This window comes from Aquila chrysaetos, chromosome 11 (assembly GCF_900496995.4).
Source record: "Aquila chrysaetos chrysaetos chromosome 11, bAquChr1.4, whole genome shotgun sequence".
NCBI classification, from domain to species: domain Eukaryota; kingdom Metazoa; phylum Chordata; class Aves; order Accipitriformes; family Accipitridae; genus Aquila; species Aquila chrysaetos.
In genome coordinates, this window is record NC_044014.1 from 678,758 (window position 1) to 700,551 (window position 21,794).

At 49.9% G+C, this 21,794-nt stretch overlaps 2 protein-coding genes across 9 annotated transcripts in view; both read right to left on the reverse strand.

The window, feature by feature from the left end:
* Window positions 1-7,469, reverse strand: part of PWWP2B (PWWP domain containing 2B) — a 47,214-nt gene extending 39,745 nt beyond the window's left edge. Inside the window, exon 1 of one of the 2 annotated variants that reach the window (XM_030029971.2) lies at window positions 7,247-7,469. In XM_030029971.2, coding sequence (XP_029885831.1) covers window positions 7,247-7,428 — 182 coding nt within the window. In that variant the 5' untranslated portion in view covers window positions 7,429-7,469. The remainder of the gene's footprint in view (window positions 1-7,246) is intronic. The other variant, XM_030029970.2, reaches the window with a different exon arrangement.
* Window positions 7,470-13,902: 6,433 nt separating this feature from the next.
* The window catches only part of LRRC27 (leucine rich repeat containing 27), a 34,681-nt gene continuing 26,789 nt past the window's right edge, over window positions 13,903-21,794 (reverse strand). For 6 of the 7 annotated variants that reach the window (XM_030031309.1, XM_030031310.1, XM_030031311.1 and 3 more), the window contains 3 exons: window positions 19,527-19,657; window positions 17,546-17,672; window positions 13,903-14,321 (listed from right to left, as the gene is read on the reverse strand). In XM_030031309.1, the coding sequence (XP_029887169.1) occupies window positions 14,178-14,321; window positions 17,546-17,672; window positions 19,527-19,657 (402 nt within the window). In that variant the 3' untranslated portion in view covers window positions 13,903-14,177. The remainder of the gene's footprint in view (window positions 14,322-17,545; window positions 17,673-19,526; window positions 19,658-21,794) is intronic. The other variant, XM_030031314.2, reaches the window with a different exon arrangement.

The following is a 21,794-nucleotide window of genomic DNA, read 5'->3' on the forward strand; positions in this document are numbered from 1 at the left end:
CATCAGTGAAGTGTTACAGCTTTTTTAACAACAAAAAAATGCTGTATAGGTGAGCCACCAAGAAGCCACAAAGAGATGGAGAACAGTTACAGACCAAACACTAGTTTTAGTTTAGGATGCTACGTTCCCCATTCTCCTCCTTGCTAGTCATCGTTCTCCTTCCAACCACTAGCAAAGGAGGAGTTTCTTAGGGGCGTTACAGGGAGAAGGACTTTGGCAACCATTATGCAGAAGGGCACCGAAGAGAAGCTGAAGGCACCCACTCAGCCACACATCCCCTCGTCAAGAGAAGCACAAAGTCACTGCCGCGGGTTTGCCGATGGAGGGGAGCCTCCTCCTTCCACCCAGGCACCCTGGCTCCCAGCACTTTCCCCAGCTCTGCCCTCGGGCTGCATTGCTTTGCTGTGGTAAGGACCCTAAAAACATCCCTGCCCCTCAGCAGGCACAGGCAAGGAGGTGTCTCCTTCCCAGGAGCACCAGCAGAAAGCAGCGTTACCAAAGGCCATGAACCATCCAAGATCAGAGACAAAAAAGAGCAGGGCTTTTTAAGCAGATCACAGGAGAATGGGGAACACGGATCCCATTTAATATGGCTCTAATTCACTGGCTTCATTATCCTTTTCTCAGACAACTACAGACTGTCTCTCTCTCTCACCTGATTTCCATGAAGACTCCCACCAAGTTTAAAAATAAAGCTTGCATAAACTAAGCAAGCAGGAATTAATCTGATTCCAGTACCAAGTCACTACCCTTCTCTGAAATAAAAAGAACCGCTGAGTTATCTGGACTCTGAAAAGTCCTATCCTATTATTCAAAGAATAAGAGTGCAAGGACTTGCTGTTTAGACGACAGTTTAGTTTAACTGGGAAGCTCCTAGTTCGAATGCTAGCGAGTCAAGAGGATTAAGCTGTTGAAACCACATAATTTGGAACACAGTGTTTTTGTTCCAAGAGTTTTTTTTTAAACAGAGACGACTGAGAATGTAGGTGTCTCTCAAATGATAACCAAGAACGCAAGTACAGTTTGTACAGCCAAAGATGTCAGCATCATTCATAAAACAATTGAAAGTGATATCATTTCCGAAGCTTTGGCTATAAATTTTGGTTGTTTTGTGCAATGAGATTGTACAATTTGGTCACACCAGAAAAGTGCACAAGTCGTCTGTTCCTCGCATGGACACAAGCCCAGCTCCCTCTGCTCCTGCAGGCAAGCCCGGATCCTGTCTGCTCTCCACAGCCTGGCTCCGAGCAGGCAAACGAGCAGGCAGGTCCACCAAATCCACCTCCTTCCCGAGGATCCGGCGTGGCACGAAGCTTCTCGCTTGGCAGAAGCGAAGCACTCAAAGGTTAACTTCACGGGATGATTTACGCTTGTAAAGTTAACTACGAGCAAGTCGTAACCCCGCTAGGTTTGAAACGGCCCACCTGGCCACAGGAACGCGCTCCCGCAGACCCCGGCCTCATGGCAGCGTGCGGGTCGATGCCCCCCCCGGGGAGCGCAGCGGGGCAAGAAACGAGCGTGCCTGTGCTCGGGTACCCGTGCCCCGCTGCCGTCGCACGGCCCTGGACTAAGGCTAGCCCAAACCGCCGCGGGGCTGGGAGCAGCCACGGGCCCTCGGCAGCCCTCCCGCTCTGCCCGGCGAGGGGCCGCCGGCCGGCGGGGACGCTGGGGCGCACGCCTGCGCCACGGGGGCGGCTCGTGACAAGGGCTTCGGAGAAGCGCAGCGGCTGTTAAGCTGTTTTAACCAGAAGCCTTTTGGGCTGGGATCCTGCCATTTTAGACTTGCTACAAAACTACAAGGAAAAAGCCCCAGACGATCAGGATGAGCCCCCCGGGGCAGGGACTGCTCACCCAGACTCCGTCGTCAGCCTATACCAGGGCACCAGCTCAGCAGCTCTTCAGTCCAAAGATGCAGTAGCACCAGCGGTCTGAGAGAAAATACACCACCTGCCTTGTCCGAGGGATCGCACAAACTGCCACGCTGAACAGCAAGGCAGCTTAAGATTTGTTTTCGACGGCAGCGGCTTCCACGCGGCCAGGTATCGGCTCTGTCAGGGAGGGCCACAGCTGGCCAGGGGCAGACAAAAATCCTGCTGCGGCACGCCGGTGCAGCAGGACTGCTCCTACGCTGGCACCCAACAGCAGCGGGGACAGCCGCGCTCTGCACGGCCATACCACGGGGTGCCGGGCATTGTAAGAAACGCAGCCAGGTGTGCTGACTTTGTGGCTTAAGTCCTTCCCGCCCGGTTCTGGGCTTGGGACCCGGCGGCACAGAGGGAGCTCACAGGCTCCCTCCTCTCCCTGCCAGCACTCACAAGGGTCCCCACCTCGGGGACCTCCAGCAGGGCACCCAGCACCTCCCGCCGCAGCCGCGCTCCCTGGACTGGGAGGTCTTACAGGCAGACAGCGACGGCAGCCGCGGTCAATTACAGCCCCTGCAGCTCCTCCAGCGGCACCTCTGGCTCCAGCCAGGACACCAGGAACCTGCGCGTGCCCCCCCCCGCCACGAGGTAACCGCACGGGTGCCCCGGCACGCCACCACAGCCAGGGCGCACGGGTGATGGATGCGCTTGCTCAAGGGGCCTCTAGGTCTTTTCCTTCATACTGGAAGTGTCTCCGAAGGCCAAGAAAGCAGTTTTGCTGAGGAACTGTCCCTTTTCCAGCCTGCCTACCGTGCCAGTTCTGGGCAGGGGTAAGAAGAGTTCTGCCGTCTTGCCCGTCTGCCTGCCTCCCCACGAGACTACGTGCAACCCAGCCCCCTACTTCTCAGGCACAGGGGGAAGGAAAACAGCTCCAGAGAAGCCATGCACAGATATCTCTTATCTTGTCACCGTATCGCCAGGCGCCAGCAGCGCCTGTTCAGCACAAGCGAACAACCGCCATCACCCAAGGCTGCTTTCGGTTTCTCTATCCCTCCACACTAGGCGCTCCTGATGGGGATGCACTGAGAGACTCAGCTCCTTCAGCCGTGGGAAGTCCAACTAAAAGTGAGCAAGTCCTACCCTTGGAGAGCGCTAGCCAGCTGCCATGCCCGCAGCCTCCGGTGCTCCCCCCGCTGCCGCCCCCCGCACACAGCCTGAAGCCGCCTTCCACGCAGGCACAGCTCCTTGTAAGAGGATTTAGCTCTGGTGCCTTTCCACCCACTGCAGAACAAGAAAGGTTTCATCTGACACACTTCACTCACTGTCCAGGAGAAGCTCACTTTTTACCACAAGGAGAAATAGCAATTTCACTAGCTTTCCCTATGTCCCCCAGACTTTTTCTGCACAAATCTGGATGTAGTTAATGTATCTCTTGTATCTACTTACCATCACTATTGATTCTGCGTATCTAAACCCATCTGACTAAGATGAAGTTGCCTGAATTTGTGGGTTAGGGGCACGAGTGCACGTGCAGGTATTACAAGCAGCAGGAAATACTGCGGGATGTGACTTCACCTTGTTTGGAATCCCCCTTTCTGGGGCAGTTGTAGCCAAATGGACTAAGTTACCTCAATTCAAACTCTGCTTGGAACAGAGGACACCATCCTCCGATTTATACGCATGCATAATTTAAAAAAAAACCTAATTGTAAGTTCAGTTGCAACAAAATTGCCAAGTCTTGTTATCAAAACCACTCTAACTGCAGTCAGAATGCATTTAAACCTCCTCATGAGCACGGATGCTAGGTAGCTTACTGTCTAGAAGAGCGCGCTTACTAGAAGCGCGTAACGGCCAGTCGCTCGATAATAAGTACTGGTGCTTGCTGCACACACTATCTAGGCTGCGGTCAAAAAGGGATGCCTGTAGGAAGGCAATAACCATTCTTTCTCCAAACAATTCCACAGCTATTGGAGAAGTCAAGCATGCGTTTTTAACTACATCCCACTGTTCCCAAAGGCACAGGGGAGAAGGCAGGCTGCAGGCAGGCAGGAAGCAGGCAGGCAGGCTCCTGCCCACAGCCGCTCCTGCTTCCCACGCAAGCTGCCTGCAGGCTGAGCCCCCGCACACCCGGGCAGGCGGTTTCGGGTTCAAACCTGCGCCTGCTTCTTTGTGGCTAAAATAACGGGAGTCCGACAGCCAGGACCTGGACGGGAAGGGATCTCCTGGCTGTCTGGGCGCTCGGGCTTGCAGGCCTGCCTCCCGCTCAGCTACCCATGTCACTCACTACATTTTAGGAGAAATAAAACACGCTCATCCCCTCTGTAATGCTAAGAACAGTTTAAAGCACAAAAGAAAGCCAAAGAGCCACCATGCAAGCTTTCCCTCTCTTTTGGGGTTCTCCCCTCTTTTTGTACAACCCACTCTGGTTGCTCCTCTCCTGCCAGTCCCGCCCCACCGCCCACACAGCCCCCTCTCTCCGGTGGAGCAGCACTGCCCGCCCGGCATCAACTGCTGCCCGGGAGGTACAGGCAGAGCACGCGGTAACCCCCGTGCAGAGCAGTGAGAGACACTGCTCCATCAGCAGGGCAACAGGCAAGAGGAGGGAAAACATCTCTGCCACGTCTCTGTTTTGGACTTGTTTGGGGGCCTTCGAAGTTCAGCACCAAGCTGACAAATTCCTGCTGCCTTTGGGACACATCTCGACTTCTACCTTCCAACCACTGGCAGACTGACTCCTGTATTCTGCTGTTAATGAGATGAGCAATATCTCTTCTTCCCTCCACATCCCAAATTTAGGGTCGCTGCAGTGGAGAAGGTGCTTTCAGCCTGCTCCCCACACTCACTCGAAGTCACTAAGGTCCACCAGGAGCCAGGCGCTCGCCTCGCACACAATGCTTCCTTCCTGCTGACCAGCCACAACCAGAGGCCACGGCTCTCCAGCCACGCGTTGGCCAGCACATGTCACGGGCTTCCTGCTGCCATCACAGGCTAGCCAGCTCTAGGGACCACCGCGGATGGGATGCGGCCCCAGCAGCTGCTCTGCTGTCAACTTCTGCGCAACACCCAAAGCGGGGGGACCTCCCGGCCCGCTGCCTGGACCCCAGCCCCACGGGGAGAGGCTCTCCTCCCAGCGCTGCAAGAGACTCGTGGAAGCTGAGAAGATCTCCACCCAGGGCTCCCAGAGAGCCAGGCAGGATGAGCTCCCGCTCCATCGCAGCCCTACAGCGATGGTTAAAACGCAGTGCCAGGTGGCACCCAGAAGCCAGACTGGTTTTCCTCCCATCTCGCTACCTGAAGCAGCACTACCATACTGATGGGCTACAAAACTGGCTCGCTCAAAGATTTTAGCTTCTTTTAAAGTGACGAGGGGGAGCAGCAATCCCATCCCTCTGTAATCTTGGGGGCAGGTGGGCCCATCCAAAAGCTCACCTTTCGCCAAGTCTGATCATTAGAGACGATAATTACTGGCGCGGGTGGGAGGAGATGGGGGCAGCTATCCTACTCATGAGATGAAACACACCAACAAAACCCCTTCTTTCTGCCCTCCCCGTTCCACTTCAAGTCAGAAAGCAGGACGCTGCGCCAGCATCCCCACTGCAGGTCCAGGCAGCCCCCGGCCGAGCCGCAGGTCTCCCGGTCGATGGGACAGCAGCGGAACGAGCACCAGCCCTCAGAGACAACTCCACTGCTGAGGGGACCATGGGACACCTGCCACCCTCCCACCCCAGCAGAGACCAGCATTACCAGTGACAGGCTCCAGAAGCACCTTAAGGCCCGGGAGGAAACACCCGTCTGGTTGTTTCTTGGATCCACCGGGGACAGAGGAAGAAGAGAGAAGAGAAAAAAATCACGGAGAAGGGTTAGGGAAAAACAAAATAGGTAAAGAAGTGCACATTGTCACAGAGGAGGAGGACAACTGGAACGTGAAAAGACAGAGACAGCCGGCTTTTTGAACTGACTGAAGAGATGCCTACCGCTCACTGTTTTGGCTGGAACTAGACACCAAGCAGGGTTTATAGACTCTTAATAGAGTTAGATGCCTGAATACTTTTGAAAATCTGGCTCCAATTTTCTGGGATAGCCATGTGAAACTAAATAAACCATGAAAATTAAGTTCAGAAGTCTTGCTTCATACATCTTCCAAGAAGAACTGCAGAGGTGAAGCTGGCTGTACTCCTACCCAGCACTAACCTGACAATTCCTTTATTGAGCAGACAGAAACCAAACCCCTCTTCTCAACTCCAGCACAGCACAGAGAAAAGCTGGCCGCCTTTGGCACGCCAGTCCTTGGGACGGCTGTACCTGCCATCGGTGCGTTTAAAAACGCCCTAAAAGTTAGCACCGTTTCAAAATAAAGCCTCCGCCGCGCGACTGTTCCCGTCCTTCGGAAGAACCGGCCTCTCGCCCACCTCGTTCCGAGCGATGCCCCTCTCCGTGCCAGAGGGGACCTCGACCTCTCCAGAGCCGCTGCGACGCGGCCCCGCAGCCCGGCCGCCGCAGAGAACGGGGGCCGCGGGGTCTGCGGCGGACCGAAGCGAGACACCGGAGGGAGGGGAGATCCCCCGAGATCCCCCCGGAAAACTATCATCGCCGCTGCCAACTGGAGCGGCAGAGCCGTCGGGTTAGCTCTAACGGAGGGCAGGACGGCGGCCACCGGGGAGCCGCAGGCAGGGCTGGGCCCGCCGTGCCGGCCCAGAGGAGGGGAGCTCGGGGAAGAAAGCGGACGAAAACCGCCGGGCTGCAGCCTCCTCCCGAGGGCGACCGGGCGGCGCGGGGGCGGTCGCAGCGCCAGGTCGGCGGGTTCCCGCAGCGCCGGGGGGGGGGGGGGCGGTCACCCCGGTACCGGCCGGGACGCGGCGCTGCGGGAGAGCGGGAGCGGGGCCGGGGACAGGGACGCGCTCGCCCCAGGCCGTGCGCAAGGACAGCGGCCCCTCAGAGAGCCGGCGGGGGCCGTAGCGAAGCCTCGCCGCTCGCCGCGGAAGGGCCCGCCGGCGCCGGGCGGCCCAGCCTCCCACGCGGGGCTCCGGGGCCGCCCGCACCGCGCACCGGCCCTCGCCGTGGGCCCCGCCGGCGAGACGGTGACGGTCCCGGTCCCGGTCCCGGTCCCGGTCTCGTCGCCCCCCCCGCCCCGCGCCGGTCCGGGCCCCGCTCCGGGCCGCAGACGGCCCCGGGCCGCTTTGTTCCCGCCGGGCCGGGCCGCCCCGGGCGAACAAAGGGCGAGCGCCGCCGGCGGCGGGGGCAGCGCGGGGATCCGACCCCGGCCGGGCCGCCGCGCCCCGGGCCAGCCCCGCTCCGCCCGGCCCGGCCCGGTGCAGGCCCCGCTCCCCCGCAGTCCCGGACCGGCGTCAGCCACCCCCCCCTCCCCCCGCCACCCCCGCCCGTACTTCTTGGTGCAGTCGAGCAGGACGCCGGTGAAGCGGCGCTCCCCGCAGCTCAGCGTGACCACCAGCGTGTCGTTCACCATCTGCTCCACCAGCACCGGTAGCCACGCGCCCACCCGCGGCGACGGCGGCGCCCCCGCCGCCGCCTCCTCCTCCACCGCCGCCGCCGCCGCCGCCTCGGCCATGCTGCTGCCGCTGCCGCCGCTCCCCTCCCCCGCCGGCGGCGGCCGCTGGGGCCGGGCCGGGCCGGGCCGGGCCGCGCCGCGCGATGACCTCACGGTGCGGGCGCCCCCGCGGCCGCCGCTGCCGTAGGTGCGTGACGTCAGGGCGCCGCCCCCGCGCCTGCGGGCGGCCCAGCGGCCCCCCCCCGCCCCCCCCGCTCCGCCGGACGGCCGGGGCCCTGCCGCGCCGCGGGGCGGGGCCGCCGCGCACGTGTGCCGGCCCGGGAGGGGCGGGGCCGGCCAGGGAGGGGCGGGGCCGGGCGCGACGGGCCGGCCCCGCCCGCCCCCTGGCGGCCGCAGGCAGCGGGGTGGACCCGCCGCCTTTGCCGTCCGGCCGGGCCGCAGCGGCGGCTTTCGCGGCCGCCGCCGGTCTGCCCTTCGGGGGACCGGAGTCCCGTCGTGCCCCCCCCGAGGCAGGGAGAACCCGCTCTGGTCGTTTGTCATCAGAATGACGCGATACCGTCTTGACGGGCTACGTCATCGCACAGGGCGGGGCGGGCTGGCGGGACTCGAGGTCGCGGGGTGCAGGGCGGGGGTCGCGGCGCGCAGCCCCCGCACCGCGGAGGGACGAGCCGGCGCTGGGCAGCCCGGTGGTCCGCGGCCCGGGGGGGGGAAACACGCTGGCGCTGGAAACGCTTGGGCGGCGCGACTCGCGACGCCCCACCACCGGCGCAAGAAAACGCCAGATTTGGGAAGGCAGCGGCGGCGGGTGACCCCGCGCGGGGCACGGCGGAGAGACCGCGGGGGCGAGCAGAGGGGCTGAGAGTCGGGGTCCGGAGGCGGCTTCCGCCATCGCCGTTGGGAACCCCGAAGGGCTCGCCTGGGCGTCTCCGTCTTCAGAGGACAGCGTGATGGCGGGTGGGAGGCACGGCGGAAGGCCAGCTGCTCTGCGGCTTTTCACGCCTCTAAGGAAACGCCTGTATGTGAATTTCGAGGCTTGTAGAAAGTCCGAAAAATCTAAAACGTACGTGTTAAGGCACCTCCGAGGTGGATTTTTACTGTTTGGGGGCGTGACTCCAGGAGCCTTGTGCCGACGCTGCAGTTAGGAAAACAAGCAGCCTCTGTCAAGGTGAAATGGACTGCGCATCCAGCTGCGTGCCGTTGCATTTTTGTGTTTTAGCATAGCGATCAAAACACAGCCGCTAGACCCACCCGGGGGTCACAACGATGGCGCATCTAGGAAAGCGAGCTACAGGGCGCGCGGACAACTCAGTCGTGGGCCCAGCGGCTGCCCGAGGACCCCAGCACGCGGCCACTGGTACCAGTGGGAACCCACCTGCCCTGCAGCCAGACGCCCCAGAAGCGGAGCCTGCCTGCCCCTGCTCCCACGATTCGCCCCTTGGCTACTGAAACGCCAATTTACACAAGTGCTCGCCCAGTGCTACCAAAGCCCCCCGAAGGGCCTCCTCTGCCAAACCCAGATACCTCTGAAACATCCTTTTTGCTTTCTGAGACGTGCTACGGTACGAACGAAAGCCAAAATCCTTGGGTCTGACTCGGCTGCGGTACGTTTTGGATCCAAACGATGGAGCGGCAATAACTGCTCAGAGCTACTCCCACGCTCTCACCCCAGAGGTGGATAGCTCCCAGTTGTTCCTCTGTCAGTACCTGCTCGGAGTTTTGTCAGCAACAGACCAACCTCGGAAACTGGTCTGCAGACAGACTCACTGGAAATCCCGTACCGGCCTTTGTGCCAGCTGTGCCACGAGTCCAAAGCAAGAAATAGGTGTATTGCAAGTACGTCAGCAACATACTAAATACTCTGGTGATCTGTGCCGACCCATGGTATTTTTCCCCATCTGCTTTGCACACAGCAGAAACGTAATGATGGCTCTAAGACATGATTATTCTGTGGATTATGGAAACGTGGAGAGAAATTTTGGCCACTTAAAATCATTGAGAAAACTTCAGGTGACTTCAACAGAGTCAGATAACATCTGTAATATCACTTCTCCCAAGTTGCTAAAACATACTTCAGATTTTAAGGTTAGATAGCAATTTAAATCTTAATTTGCTCTACCTGTCTCTGACGTTTACTTCTGTCACTTCACCACTGTGAAGTAATTCAATTAATTCCACTTTTGTTTACATATAGATTTTCTGCTCTTATTCACTGCAATGACCCTGCAACAAGCTTGCACATCCTCTGACAAATACTCAAAACTCGAGCAGTGAAATGCCGTTTTCATTGCTTTTGAAATATAAGGGAGTCGAGAAAACATTTCTGCTAACACTGAAGTTCTGCATTTTTTTCCCCCTTTACAAAGGAAATGTTATTAAATGTGTTTTGTGAGGCTGCACAGCAGGTTCAGATGATGTCTCTATTCCTTTGTATACAAAACGTAGTAGCGTTTTCCTACCTTGTTTTGTGGCTTTGAAATCCTTCAAAATTAGGGTCACCCAACACTTTCCAGTGTAAGCCTTCTTTCTGTTAACTTTGCCAAACATAATGGTTTGCGCCGAGTTTTTTCTTTCTGGGTGTTTGCTTCAAGGCCATTGGTCTTGGCTGCATTGGTTAGACATCCCTGAAAATAAACTATTTCATTAGCCATGGCTTAACCGCCTCTCTGCCTCAGTTAACCATTTGCCAAATGGGGATGATATTATCCCTTCCTAGCAGAGAGACACCTATCAAGCCTCTCGATGTCTCGGTAGCATCACAGAAACTGGTTTCTTTGAAACTAAAATGCCGGGTTTCCCATGTGGACTTTGGCGAGTGAGCGTTAAATGAAAGCTTTAGCCGTTCACAGTATGGAAGACACACAGAGGAACCTGGACTTGGGGATCCAGAAGAAGTAACGCTCCTGCGGGAGGAGCGGTATGGTCGTGCTCGCTGTCCAGGATTGGTTTGTCCAGGTCGTAGACGAAGCAGGCCAGGGATGCAGGTCCGGTGCATCGGTGCAGGCGCGGTGCTGAGCCAGCCCTGCCGCACGGCTTCCAGGCCCACACGGCGTTTGGGAAGGGCCGAGCATCTCGTGGGTACCGCAGAGCCCACGCCGGCGCAGCCGCGAGCGGTGGGGGGGGTGTGCGTGCCCCCCATGTCACTGGCAGCGGGGGAGAAAGGCCTCCTGGGGTGGGGGCTGCACGCAGCAGCCTGAACTCAGCCAGGCTGGCACTGGGCTAACGAACGTGGGGACGCAGGCTGTTCCCCGACAGCCCGCCGGGGATGCCCGCGTTGCTCCCTGCAGAGCGCGCGGTGCCAGGACCGCTCATCGGTGCAGCCGCAGGTGCAGCAAACCCATGGACCTCCAGCCACAACACTGACCCGGGCGCAGCCCCCGCACTCACCCCTCTGCCAGCCTGGAGCCCCCGGACCGACCCGCCAGGCCGGCTGCACCCGGCCTCTGCCGCTCCTTGTGGGGCTCCGACGGAGCGACCGCAGCCAGGCCTTCCCACTGCCTGGGTGTCACCACCACACCACGGTCCTGGCCACCAGCAGCTGCCTGCATATCGCCACAGAACCGAAACTGGTTGGGAAAAGCACCAAGCCATGAGCCTTAACAAACACCCAGGAGCAGCCGATTCACCTGCAGTCTCAAAGCAACATTTGGTTGCAGATGTAAGCGTTACCTGGCTTGTTAAATACTCACTGATATCTGTACAAATTTGCATTACTTGTGGGACTGACTCGAGAACCAGAGGGGTTATTGGTACAGTCAAACTGCACCGTGCTGGGCACTGTTGCTGCCAGACCTGCTGTGCTCTGCCTGTAAAGCACGCCAAAACAAAAGGATAAAGCAATTAGGTTTTGTGTTTGGTGACCCTTCCTCTTCTCCTCTCCTCTCCTCTCAGAGGCCTGGCATTTCTGAAAATGGAACAAACGAGTATGGTTTAATTTCAGCCCTCCTGTTGGACTGGAAGTGTCCATTCCCAATTTTCCATGAGCAAGTACCAATAAAACCACCACAGAAATCAATCACCGTATTTGTACAAAATTAATTGAAATATCCTGTTCAGTCATTGCCTCTTATTAATCAGTTGTTGATCCAGACATATGCAAGACAAATGTCTCATATATTTGGAAGTGTATTCAGCAACACCTCACAGAGAATGCAAGAAAGACACTTAAGGAGTGGCCACAAACCTACAAATGCAAGAAACTGATCCCCTGGGATCCACCAGTTCAGCCTTAATGGATGATTTCCACTTAGGACTTCAGAGACATGAAAGTCAAAACCATGAAAAACAAAAGTCAAGTCCTTCTTATATGCGACTTTTTGGAAAAAAAAAAAGTAGAAAAAAATCCTTTTTGTAACCTTGCATTTGCTAATTATTTAAACAATGTAGTTCTGTAACACCTGCTAGTAGTATTTCCTTCAGGGTTGCCTTAGGGTTTATACACAGGCCAAACAGGATTGCTGTACATACATTAATGCTTTTACTGATAACTACAGAGAGTATGAGCTAGAACCAGGAGCAAGACACGTTCTGCGTCCTCACCCTTACCGTTTCACGTGCATGTGAACCCACGCCTCTCCAGCACTGCCTTTGGTGCAGTTCCCTGAGAACTCTCACGCTCATCTCCAGGCATCTCTGAAATTCAACATTTTGGTAAGCTGCATCCACTAACTTACTTTTATAACCATCCTTTACAAATAACGTGTATTTTTACTAATCTTTTATGGAAGGAGCCAGTTTTTTATCTGAATTGCAGACTCAACTACGCTAGATTCATATGGAATTAATAAAGTGTCTCTGCTGTTGACTAAAGCTATGAATTGCCATTGTACACAAATGACCGAGACCCTAACGTGAACCGTTGAAGCTTAATGTAGGTTTCAAGTAGAGACTTGCCAAAAAGGGCTAATAAATGTTTACTTACATGAACAGTACTATGCATTATGTTCTCTGTTAATCTAAATGGCATAAGAGAACCAAAAAACCTCAGCTGAATTGGTATTATTTATTATGGAAACTTTTTAATGTTGCAATTGCAGTATCTAGAGGACAGGACAAGCTGTAGTTCTGAGGCAGCCTTGACTTTCCGCAAAACCTTGACAATACTTTGAGAGCAACATGCAAGCAGAGAGGAGAGTTCTAATGTCATCAGAGATATCTGTACTGATTTTCAGAAGGAAAAGGATTTTTTTTGAAACATCCTCCAAAACACGGTGATACACTTTTACAGAAAGTCTACTTCCAAAACCATTCAGAAATTATTAAGGCAGTTTCTACTGTCACATGCACTCTTTAAGTCCAGTGACTCTGAAGTAACTTGGGCCAGATGCAGACCATTTTGGAATATACAGAATAAATCAATGCACAATTGCCAGTATGGAAACAGTGGACACACGCATATTACAGACATTCAAAGGAAACTGTCAAAAGTGGATCAAAGTAACATCACAGTAATAGTATCCATTCAGAAAAAGCGCACCAAACCTAAAGGAGCTGCTCTGAGCTTTCCATCTGCGTGGCAGCAGAACTGGCCGAGCGAGCCTCGTTAATAACCCATATGAGACAAGGAAGCATAAAGATGTGTCATTCTGGGTGGCAGAGCCAGCGAGGTGGGCATGGAGCACAGGAAGCCCTGGGACAGGTCTGATGGCAGCCAACCACTGCCACTTTTGTCCCTACAGAGCAGTTCGGTGGTGTTACTGTTTATTTCCAACATTTTAAGGCATGTAGGCTTTGCAGAAAGTGGAGGCAAGACCCACCTGAGGTACCTCCGCTATCCCAGGAGGGTAAGTGACAGGATGATGGCAGGGGACAACAGAGACAGTGGGGACAGAGGGAGAACACAGAAAGCGTGGGAGGGAGGAATACCTTTGCTATTTTTTAAATTCCATACCGTGACCCCCTTCCCGGGGCTCTTGTGGTACTGGAAAACCACTGACACTGGTTCAGCTCCTGTAATGCTTTTCTGTAATAAAGCCCTCTCCAAAGTACTGCCGCTCTTTTGGGGGAGCAGAAGGTAAAAGCTCCTCATACCTCATCCTGGTAACTGCAGTCTCAGCGCTGCGTAGCTCCACGTACCTCAAAGGAGCAACTCTGCTGGGATTCAGGCTCAGTTGTTATCACATCTTGTTCGCCTGTGCTCTCTGATCCCCTGCTCTCCCTACCGCCAGCATCTGAGGAGCCCCAGCAAAGGCACCGAGGTGTCAAAGGGGCAGCTCTGCTGCTCCCAAACGTCAGCAGGGCTCCCAATCAAAGTACAGACACCCTGAGAAGGGCTCCTGCCTGCTTCCTCTTGTCCAGGAGGAGGACGCAGCTGTCATGACAGTAAAATGCAAACAAGGTTATTCTACATTTGAAGACTACCTTTAAAACTAACGTTACGATTTAACATTAAACACAGTGTTTGTGTTGAAAACCCAGACTGGTCTGATTTGACTAGGACACACAGTGCAAGGCCAGAGATGTGTTATTCCTGAAATTAGTTAACTAAGAGTACACAATTCCTCATTTTAGTAAAATTACAAATGGCTGCTCCAAATCTTAGGGACAACTTTGGAATTTTTATTTTCATAGGATTTTCATAGCCTATAGAAGCGTGCTTGAGAAGAATGTGCAGAGAGGCTGAAGAAAACACTACAACACTGTGCCACAAATCTTTTAAAATAAACACATTTTACAGTCAGTTAAAGCAGATTGATTATCATTATAGGTTTAACATTGTCAAATGCAGTCGGGAAGACTAAGTGAGAAGAGGAGGCTTTTGTAATTCTCACTCTTGTGAAGTAAACATTTCACACTTTAACAATTCCAGGTGATCAGAATTTGCTTCTGGAAAAGATCTTTTGAGTTTGCATTCTTGGTGAGTCAGGTGGAAACTCTCCCAGGAAGGCTGTGAGACGATACTCCTGGAGAGGGAGTCCCCCTTTTGTTTTTGCTAGCTTGGTCTGCAGATCTTCAACCTTGGATTTAAAACAAAACAAACAAAAAATAAAGAATGGATATAGAAGTATATGTAATTAAGAACAGAAAGTAATGCTTATGTCTAATGGGCCAGATTTTTACCTGCCTCTTCTGCAGCCTCCATTTGTATACACATGAAGCCGTACACAAACTATAACTAGAGTACACACTTGAATTGCCTTGTCCATCCACCATGTCCAACACCCTGTGTTAACTGTGCAAGCATAAGAATGTGCTAGGATTTACCTCTCCAGTCCCATGCACGTTTAAATTTAACATTTAAATACGTGCACGTTTTAAAATAGCTGAAATGAAAACAGTGGGGTTTAGTCTCATTAGTGCAAATACATACATAGGTCAGTTTGTAGGAATAAAGAAGCTATCCATTATATATAAAAGAGCTGGAAGCATTAAAGCTCAACAGATTTTGAAAGTAATAAACAGTAACTACATGTACCACTAAACTTATTACTAATAAATATATTTGTGAATAGTCTCAACTCAATATTGGTATGTAAATATATTTTTTACCAGATTAAGATTCATATTCATTCACTTAGATATTTCACAAAATTGTAATAAACTTGAAAGTTGATGGAAATTCAGTAAAGCTCTTAAAAGTCTTCATGAAAATATTCTGCTTTTTAGAAATACAACCGCAGATTTTAAAACGTTATTTCTTTTCCTACTCTGTATGTTATGAGTACTATAGAATACAATACAGCCATATTCAAAGTACCATAACCTTGGGGGTTCCAAAATACTTTAAGATTATGGTGCCAAGTTTACACACGTTTCATACACAAAAGCTCACAGTGAAGTCCATGAATAGATCTTTGCAGGCTTTGGCCCCTGACGGTCCATTCCACATATCTTTTTTAAAACAACTTTAAAAAAAATGAAAACAATTAAGCTAATACAATTACATCTTTCCACTGTTTGAAGCATGCACTCCATAAAACATGCTCCTTTGTGCCAGCATGACGCACCCGGTATTAATGGCATGCTGTGAAGCTGAAAGTCACTCAGAATAAGTGAATGAACTCAAGCTCCTCAAATCCCACAGTTCCCCAATTGCCATCGTAACGCGTTCCTTTTTGGGTGGTAATTACCACTTTTAAAATACTAGTAGGCCATTACAGACAGAGCAGTTCCCCTGCTCTGCCAGGCTTGTAGTTTGTGCGGACATACTTGACACTGCAGCTAACCAGAAGACATTTTGCAAGCCAACCACCACGCTACTGAGCTCCTGGGGACACTGTTAAGGAATGGGATCTCCTGAGTAGCACCAAGACTCTCAAATGTGTACTTGGGAAACCGAAGGGCAGATTGCTAATGGAAACCACAAAGGCAATGAAGCCCATCCTGAGCTGCAGCCACGTGCTGCCCCGTGAGAGCGGAGAGACCCTCCCAGGGCACCAGGAGCCCACGGCACAGGACACGCAGATCCCCTACGGAGTCCACTCCTAAATGCCAGGGTGATGTTGTCATACGCGACTCTTATGCCTACCTCGAGGAACGAGTTCCATTTTGGGAGCGTGCAGCTTGCGTTGTGCTGTGCGTGACGTCGCGGAACGCGAGGGACAAGGGTAATTTTAGAACAGTGTCACGATTTCCTGGCATAGGGACAGACGCTTTGCACTATGTATGACTTATTTGCCCTGTTATGTATAGCAGGGAGGCTGTGCTTTCAGCACATTAGATCGCTTTGGTTTTAAGGCCAAAAGATGCTTTGAATAAAATCAGAGTTTCTTTTTTCCAAAAGTACACGTACCATAAAGTGGCACAAACACTGCAAAAATGAGGCTATGAAATCCATGGCCTTTACGCGATCAGTTCACAGAGCTACAGCCACATGTGCATTTCCAGTATTTCTACTTGGTGACTGCTGGGACTCCCCAGGACCTGGAAGCCCGCACGTTACGTGAAAGGTTCAAACATAGGTGACTCCCAGCAGGCACAAGTTCTCACTGTTGTGTGAGAAGGAGCTGCAATGGGATGGTCTTTTGATGGACTCCTGCTCGTCTTTAGAGTAAGTAAACAGTTTTGGAGCCACTTCATATTCCTTCTGCATTATAAAAGAATTTTATTTATTCCTACAATGTAATTCTTTACTGGGAAAAGGCTTTGCCAAATTTAGTACCACCGAAACTACCTCTACATATTAATGAAAGTGATTTCTTGCTTGATTAGAATGCATGATATGTACACAATGTGCCATGGCATTCAAAGAATCACATAGAGCATTTGTACTTGCTCTGCCCTCAGGAAACATATTTCTAAGACAGTTTGCTTTTTTGAATCTGACAAAACCATCAGTTGGGCGCATGACATGGAGGGAACGGCCGTGGCAGGCGGAAGAGAAAGGAAAGGGGCCAGCGGAGTGAGCGGCCCTGCTGCGGGCTGGCTGGTCCCTGGGGAGCTGCCCCGCAATCGCCACCCAGCCCTGCGGAAGCCAGTCAGTATCAGTAGCAGCCTCATATCCACCGGAATCAAACATCAGCCCAGGCTCTTGAGGCAAAACTGATTGAGCTGAGTGTCTGGATTATGCACAGCAAACAAACTAAATGCAAAGCACTGACTCATTTTATTGAAAGATATATAACTTAATTGTGACTAGCTATGCAGTTTGGAAAACTGAAGTAATACTTTCAGTCAAGACAAAGTAATTCCTAATAATGTTGCAATACGCAAATAAATTTTACAGCTACACCAACTTTAATAACAGCTCTCAATTTTCTCTTCCCAATCGGGACACTTACTGATGTCTCAAGGTATAGATTTATGAGTCCTCTTTCCAATTGTAAATGGATAATTTTGAATTTCAACTTTTTGCCATATTAACCACTTGCATTGAATGGCTTGTGCAGCATGCGATAAAAATCATCATCTGTCTACTGAGTTTTACAGTAATCTTTTGCCATCTTTTATGCTTTTCTTGGTTTTTGTCTTCTATCTTAGAATTTTGGCTTTGCTTTTGAAAGACTCAAAGCGCTACAGATGTTTAAGTCTGTTTATATATGTGCATGTTGTGTACATGTACACATACATACAGAGAGTTTTAGCATGAGCAAAAATACATTGTTTAATTTTTAACAATTTTAATTTTAAAATATTTGGTACCTCAGTTTTTTGTGAAATTAACGAAGTGTCAAATTAATAACTGTTCATCAGCACAGAGCACTGTGTTCACTGTACTTCCAGACAAAGAGAAGATACTTACTGTCTCAAAATCTTGTTTTGCTTTCTTCATTTCCACTTGGGACGTTCCTTTTAATTTTTCTCCTCTTGCTTTCATCATTTGTGTGTGCTGTTTGATGCGCTGTTCCATTTTCTTATCTCTGAGGGATCTAAGTAAACACAGTAAAACTATTATTTCAGTTGTTTTATATTCATTGACCTTCCTGTTTTCAGTTTCACATATTTTAACACATTTCTGCCAAAAACATAAATACAGACACAGGGAGCAAAACAAACAAATGCTGTGGCTTTGCCTTTGTTAATACGCACTTTGTGGTGTACGCACCATGTGGTGGTCTTGCACTTCTGTATCTTACATTGGCTTTTACACTTGCAGGGATTTAGTTAGTTAGTTAGTTAGTTATGTAAATCAACCCCTGGCCTTGCTCAGTGCATAAGCTCGATGGTGTTCTGGGGATAGGTCTGAGTTTGGCAGTGATGCAGAGTGGTTTTGGTGAGTCCTTTGCATGGCTGCTGTAGAAGCTGGAAGACTTTCAGTGAACAAGGCAGTGGAATAAAAAAAAAAAAAAAAAAAAAAAAAAAAAAAGGAGAGGCGTACGGTCAGGGAAGCTGAATGAGATCCTGTAATTCAAGGCAGGAAACACCAATGGGGAGTTCAGCACAAGAAGCAGGTGAAACTAAACAAAACGCTGTAGAAGGTGGCTAACAAAACAAGAATTTGAAGGGACCCAGAGCTGTACCCAGCGCAAGCGGCTGAGCCACATACAGCACATGCCAACCACTTCCCAACAGTCTTGCCTGTAAATTTAAAATCATGTTGGGCAGCAGACATACAAAAAAGAGTACTACAGAACAGCCCTTCCCAATGCACTAGGGATGTTCATGCAGGTACGAAAGTCAATACAAGAACAGGAAATATCAATGACTGCTAAATAAATGTATTTACTGTACTTTATGTGCTCATCAGACCTGTCTGGCCATAGCCGTGGTATCTGTAACCACCTCTCTTCCATATTACAAGGTAGTATAATAAATATAATGTATTTTTCCTTAAAGCTGATTAAAATTTTCCTTGATTTACAGACATCTATTTAGTAGTTATGTCCTGAGATTATCAACTAGAACATGCTTGTACAGTTAGTCAAGTTACAGCCCCATATAAAGGTACACTAATTTTTAGAAGTGCAAAATGGAGCAAACCAACACATTTTGTAATCAGAAAACCAAACAGAACATTTCAAGCTTTGCCCATATATGTTAAAACCAAATAGAAAAAAAAAAAAAAAACCCTGAAACTTAATTTGAATACTTTCTAAAAATAGTATCAAACATTTTACAGGCTCTTAAGAATTTGGGACATGTTCATACTTCTCCCCTCTCTTCTTTTTCTTCTTCCTTTTTTTTTTTTAAACCTTCTTCAAAAAAAAAAGAATGATTTCAAGTATTTTCCAGCCCAGCTGACAGCCTAGAACAACCAAGACAAGCATGTAAATTTATACTCCAGGACAAGCCTGTCAAGGTGAGGCCATCAATCAGTTGAGATTTGTTTAGTTCATTTTGCAAAAAGGACCAGAGATACTCAATTTCTGTTCAGCCCTCTGGCTCACACTCACTGTATTAAGATGATATAGAGATACTATAAAATAGTTGGTTTATTATTAAAATAAATTATTACTATAATAAAATAGGAATTGCTTTAACAGCATGCTTCTTGTCTTGGTATTGCATTGTACATGAAGGAGAAAATGCATATAGCTCAGGTGCAAGTCTGGAAGCACTAGTGATTATCTATTAAATTTTTATTTCTTTCTAAAGTAAGCCTAGAATTAACTTGATTATTTATTTCTCTTTTAGTCACAGTGTTTGTTGATTAGGGTGCAAGATTTTTTTACTTCACAGGACAGCAAAAAAGAAATTAATACTTTCATACTAACAAAATTAAATGTAAGTCATCAGTAGCATTATGTAGGAAGTGTTTATAATCTTATCTTTTTAGCACTCGCCTTGTAGCTTCATCTTTTGCTTTCTGCAATCTCTCTTCTATTATTTCAGGTGTATGGTCCTGTTTCTCAGCTCCCTCTTTCATGGTGTAGTAACTGATGTTATCAGTAGCGTACGATGCACGTTTTGGTATCTACAGCAAAACAGAATGCTAACGCATTGTATGGAAATAATAGCTATTAAAGACTGGTTTTGTAGTGAAATTAAAAATGTAAAGGCTGTAGCTCTTCGAAGCCATGTTTAGTGCCCAGGGACTGCTGGGGAAATGCTGAGGCTGGTGGTGGGTGGCTGACCCTCCCAGGCAGCACCCAGGGCCAGGGTGGCTGGGGCAGGCACCAGCGAGCACCACAGCGGGCTGTAAAACCCACTGGGGACACCCTCTTTGGGAGACACTTTCCATATGTTTTCCCCACTTGCCACACAGCATGAACATGCTTCCGTTTCTGTAAGGGGGCTTAACGCAGAGTCCAGTAAGTCAAAAAATCAAAAGCTGTGAGAAGGCTTGAACACCTTTTTGTTTGTTTGTTTGTTTGTTTTTAAGTGAAATAATAACGATGCTGCGGAGGCCAATGTGGGAGTTGCATAATGACTATGCTCAGGAGTTCTGCTACGGCTACAACAGCTGAAGTCAGAGTCCTATAATTGAATTCTGCATTTTGTGCTCTTATGTTTTTATTGCCTTCAATTAAGCGGTAAAATTCACAGATGAAATGCGATATTTATTTCGTATTTACTTCCAAGAGTCTTATTTCCCCAAGATCTGGAGGGAAAAAAACCAGACAAACCAAATCCGTTTAAAGTATTTAAATTCAGATTAATGTTGATGCTTTACATAAACTCCTACCATAAACTGAAAAACTTAAAAATACTATTTAATGACTTCAGAACAAACCATGCAGACCAAAGTGGCTTCCACCCTCCTGTGAGGGGTCAGTAACCATGCTAGTTACATCTTACGCTCCTCAGATCTCGTAAAACTTGCTGCACCGACGGTCTTTCAGAAACTCTCAACTTCGGTCTGCGTGGTTTGTTCTTTTTCAATAAGATCTTACTTTTTTCCAGGTAGATATGCATTTACCTTTAATTATAGCTGAAAGAGGTATTTGCTTGACCTCTTATTACTGAAGAACAGGAAAAGGACTTTCACCTGTAACTTCAGTAGCTATGTTCTGTAGCTACATGTTTAGTAGCCCACTGGAGACAGCTATCCTAATGGCACAGCTGTACTTCATAATGATACCTGAGCTTCAGGAACATGGCTCAATGGCATAGAATTGCAGCCTGAGTTATCAAAGAAGTTAAAAAGTAGCTTGTGGTGGTGAAGTTCATAAAACTGCCATCATCCCATTTTGGGACTGTTAACCCAAAACCTTCACCAACATGGCAGCATGGCCCTTGGGGATTACCTGAACTGATAACTAGAAACAACTGAAGATGTTTCAGCAATATGTCTTCCATTTAACTAAAATATAAAGTCAATTTTGTGGAAAAGTATCAGTCTTAAAAACACGTTACTGAGAAAGCATACTTAATGTACTGGCTGTGTATAGTGGCAACACCCTGCAAGTCCAACCCTTGTCTGCAACGCAAGTAACAGATCACCAGAGGCTGGGAACAGGGAGGGCAACTGCCTGTTTTCTAATTGTTAGCCAAATCTGGGGAGCAACAGTAGGTAAGACAATAGGGCCATTTGGTAAGTAGTTCCAGAAGAGAGGGTGGGAAGAGGTTCAGAAGAGCCGACACCTTGCGTTTGGGATACAAAAGAAGGGCAGCTTCAATGTCCTCCTCTGCCCCAGTGAAGAAGCAGCTGGCACCCTGCCCTTACAGCCTTCTGCCAGATGTTCTGACCACTGGGCTGCACAGTCTCTCTCTCTTTATATCAGAGGATATTCAGTTATTTATAAATACAGCTCTAATGGGAAATACTGACAGATACTGACTCAATAGCCTTGTGGAGTCACCTGTGGAAGAGCTAAGTCAATGCCCTACCTCCACATTCAACTTCTCACATTCCCTGAAACCTGGTCCTTAGCACTTGGTTGTAGGGTTAGGCCCTTCCCTCAGCATTTTCCAAATAAAGCTATAAAAAAATTTTGGTTTCGTTCTGCCAGGTTGAACACCTTTAAAAACTCAAAACTATTCTGTGAAGCCAAATTATTCCCAGACAAACCACCTTACCTATACTTCCAAGTTAATAAATTCCCAAGGTTTTGCACTGAGAAAAATTACTGAGGTAGATTTGAAATATTTTATAGGCACTTCATTTTTCT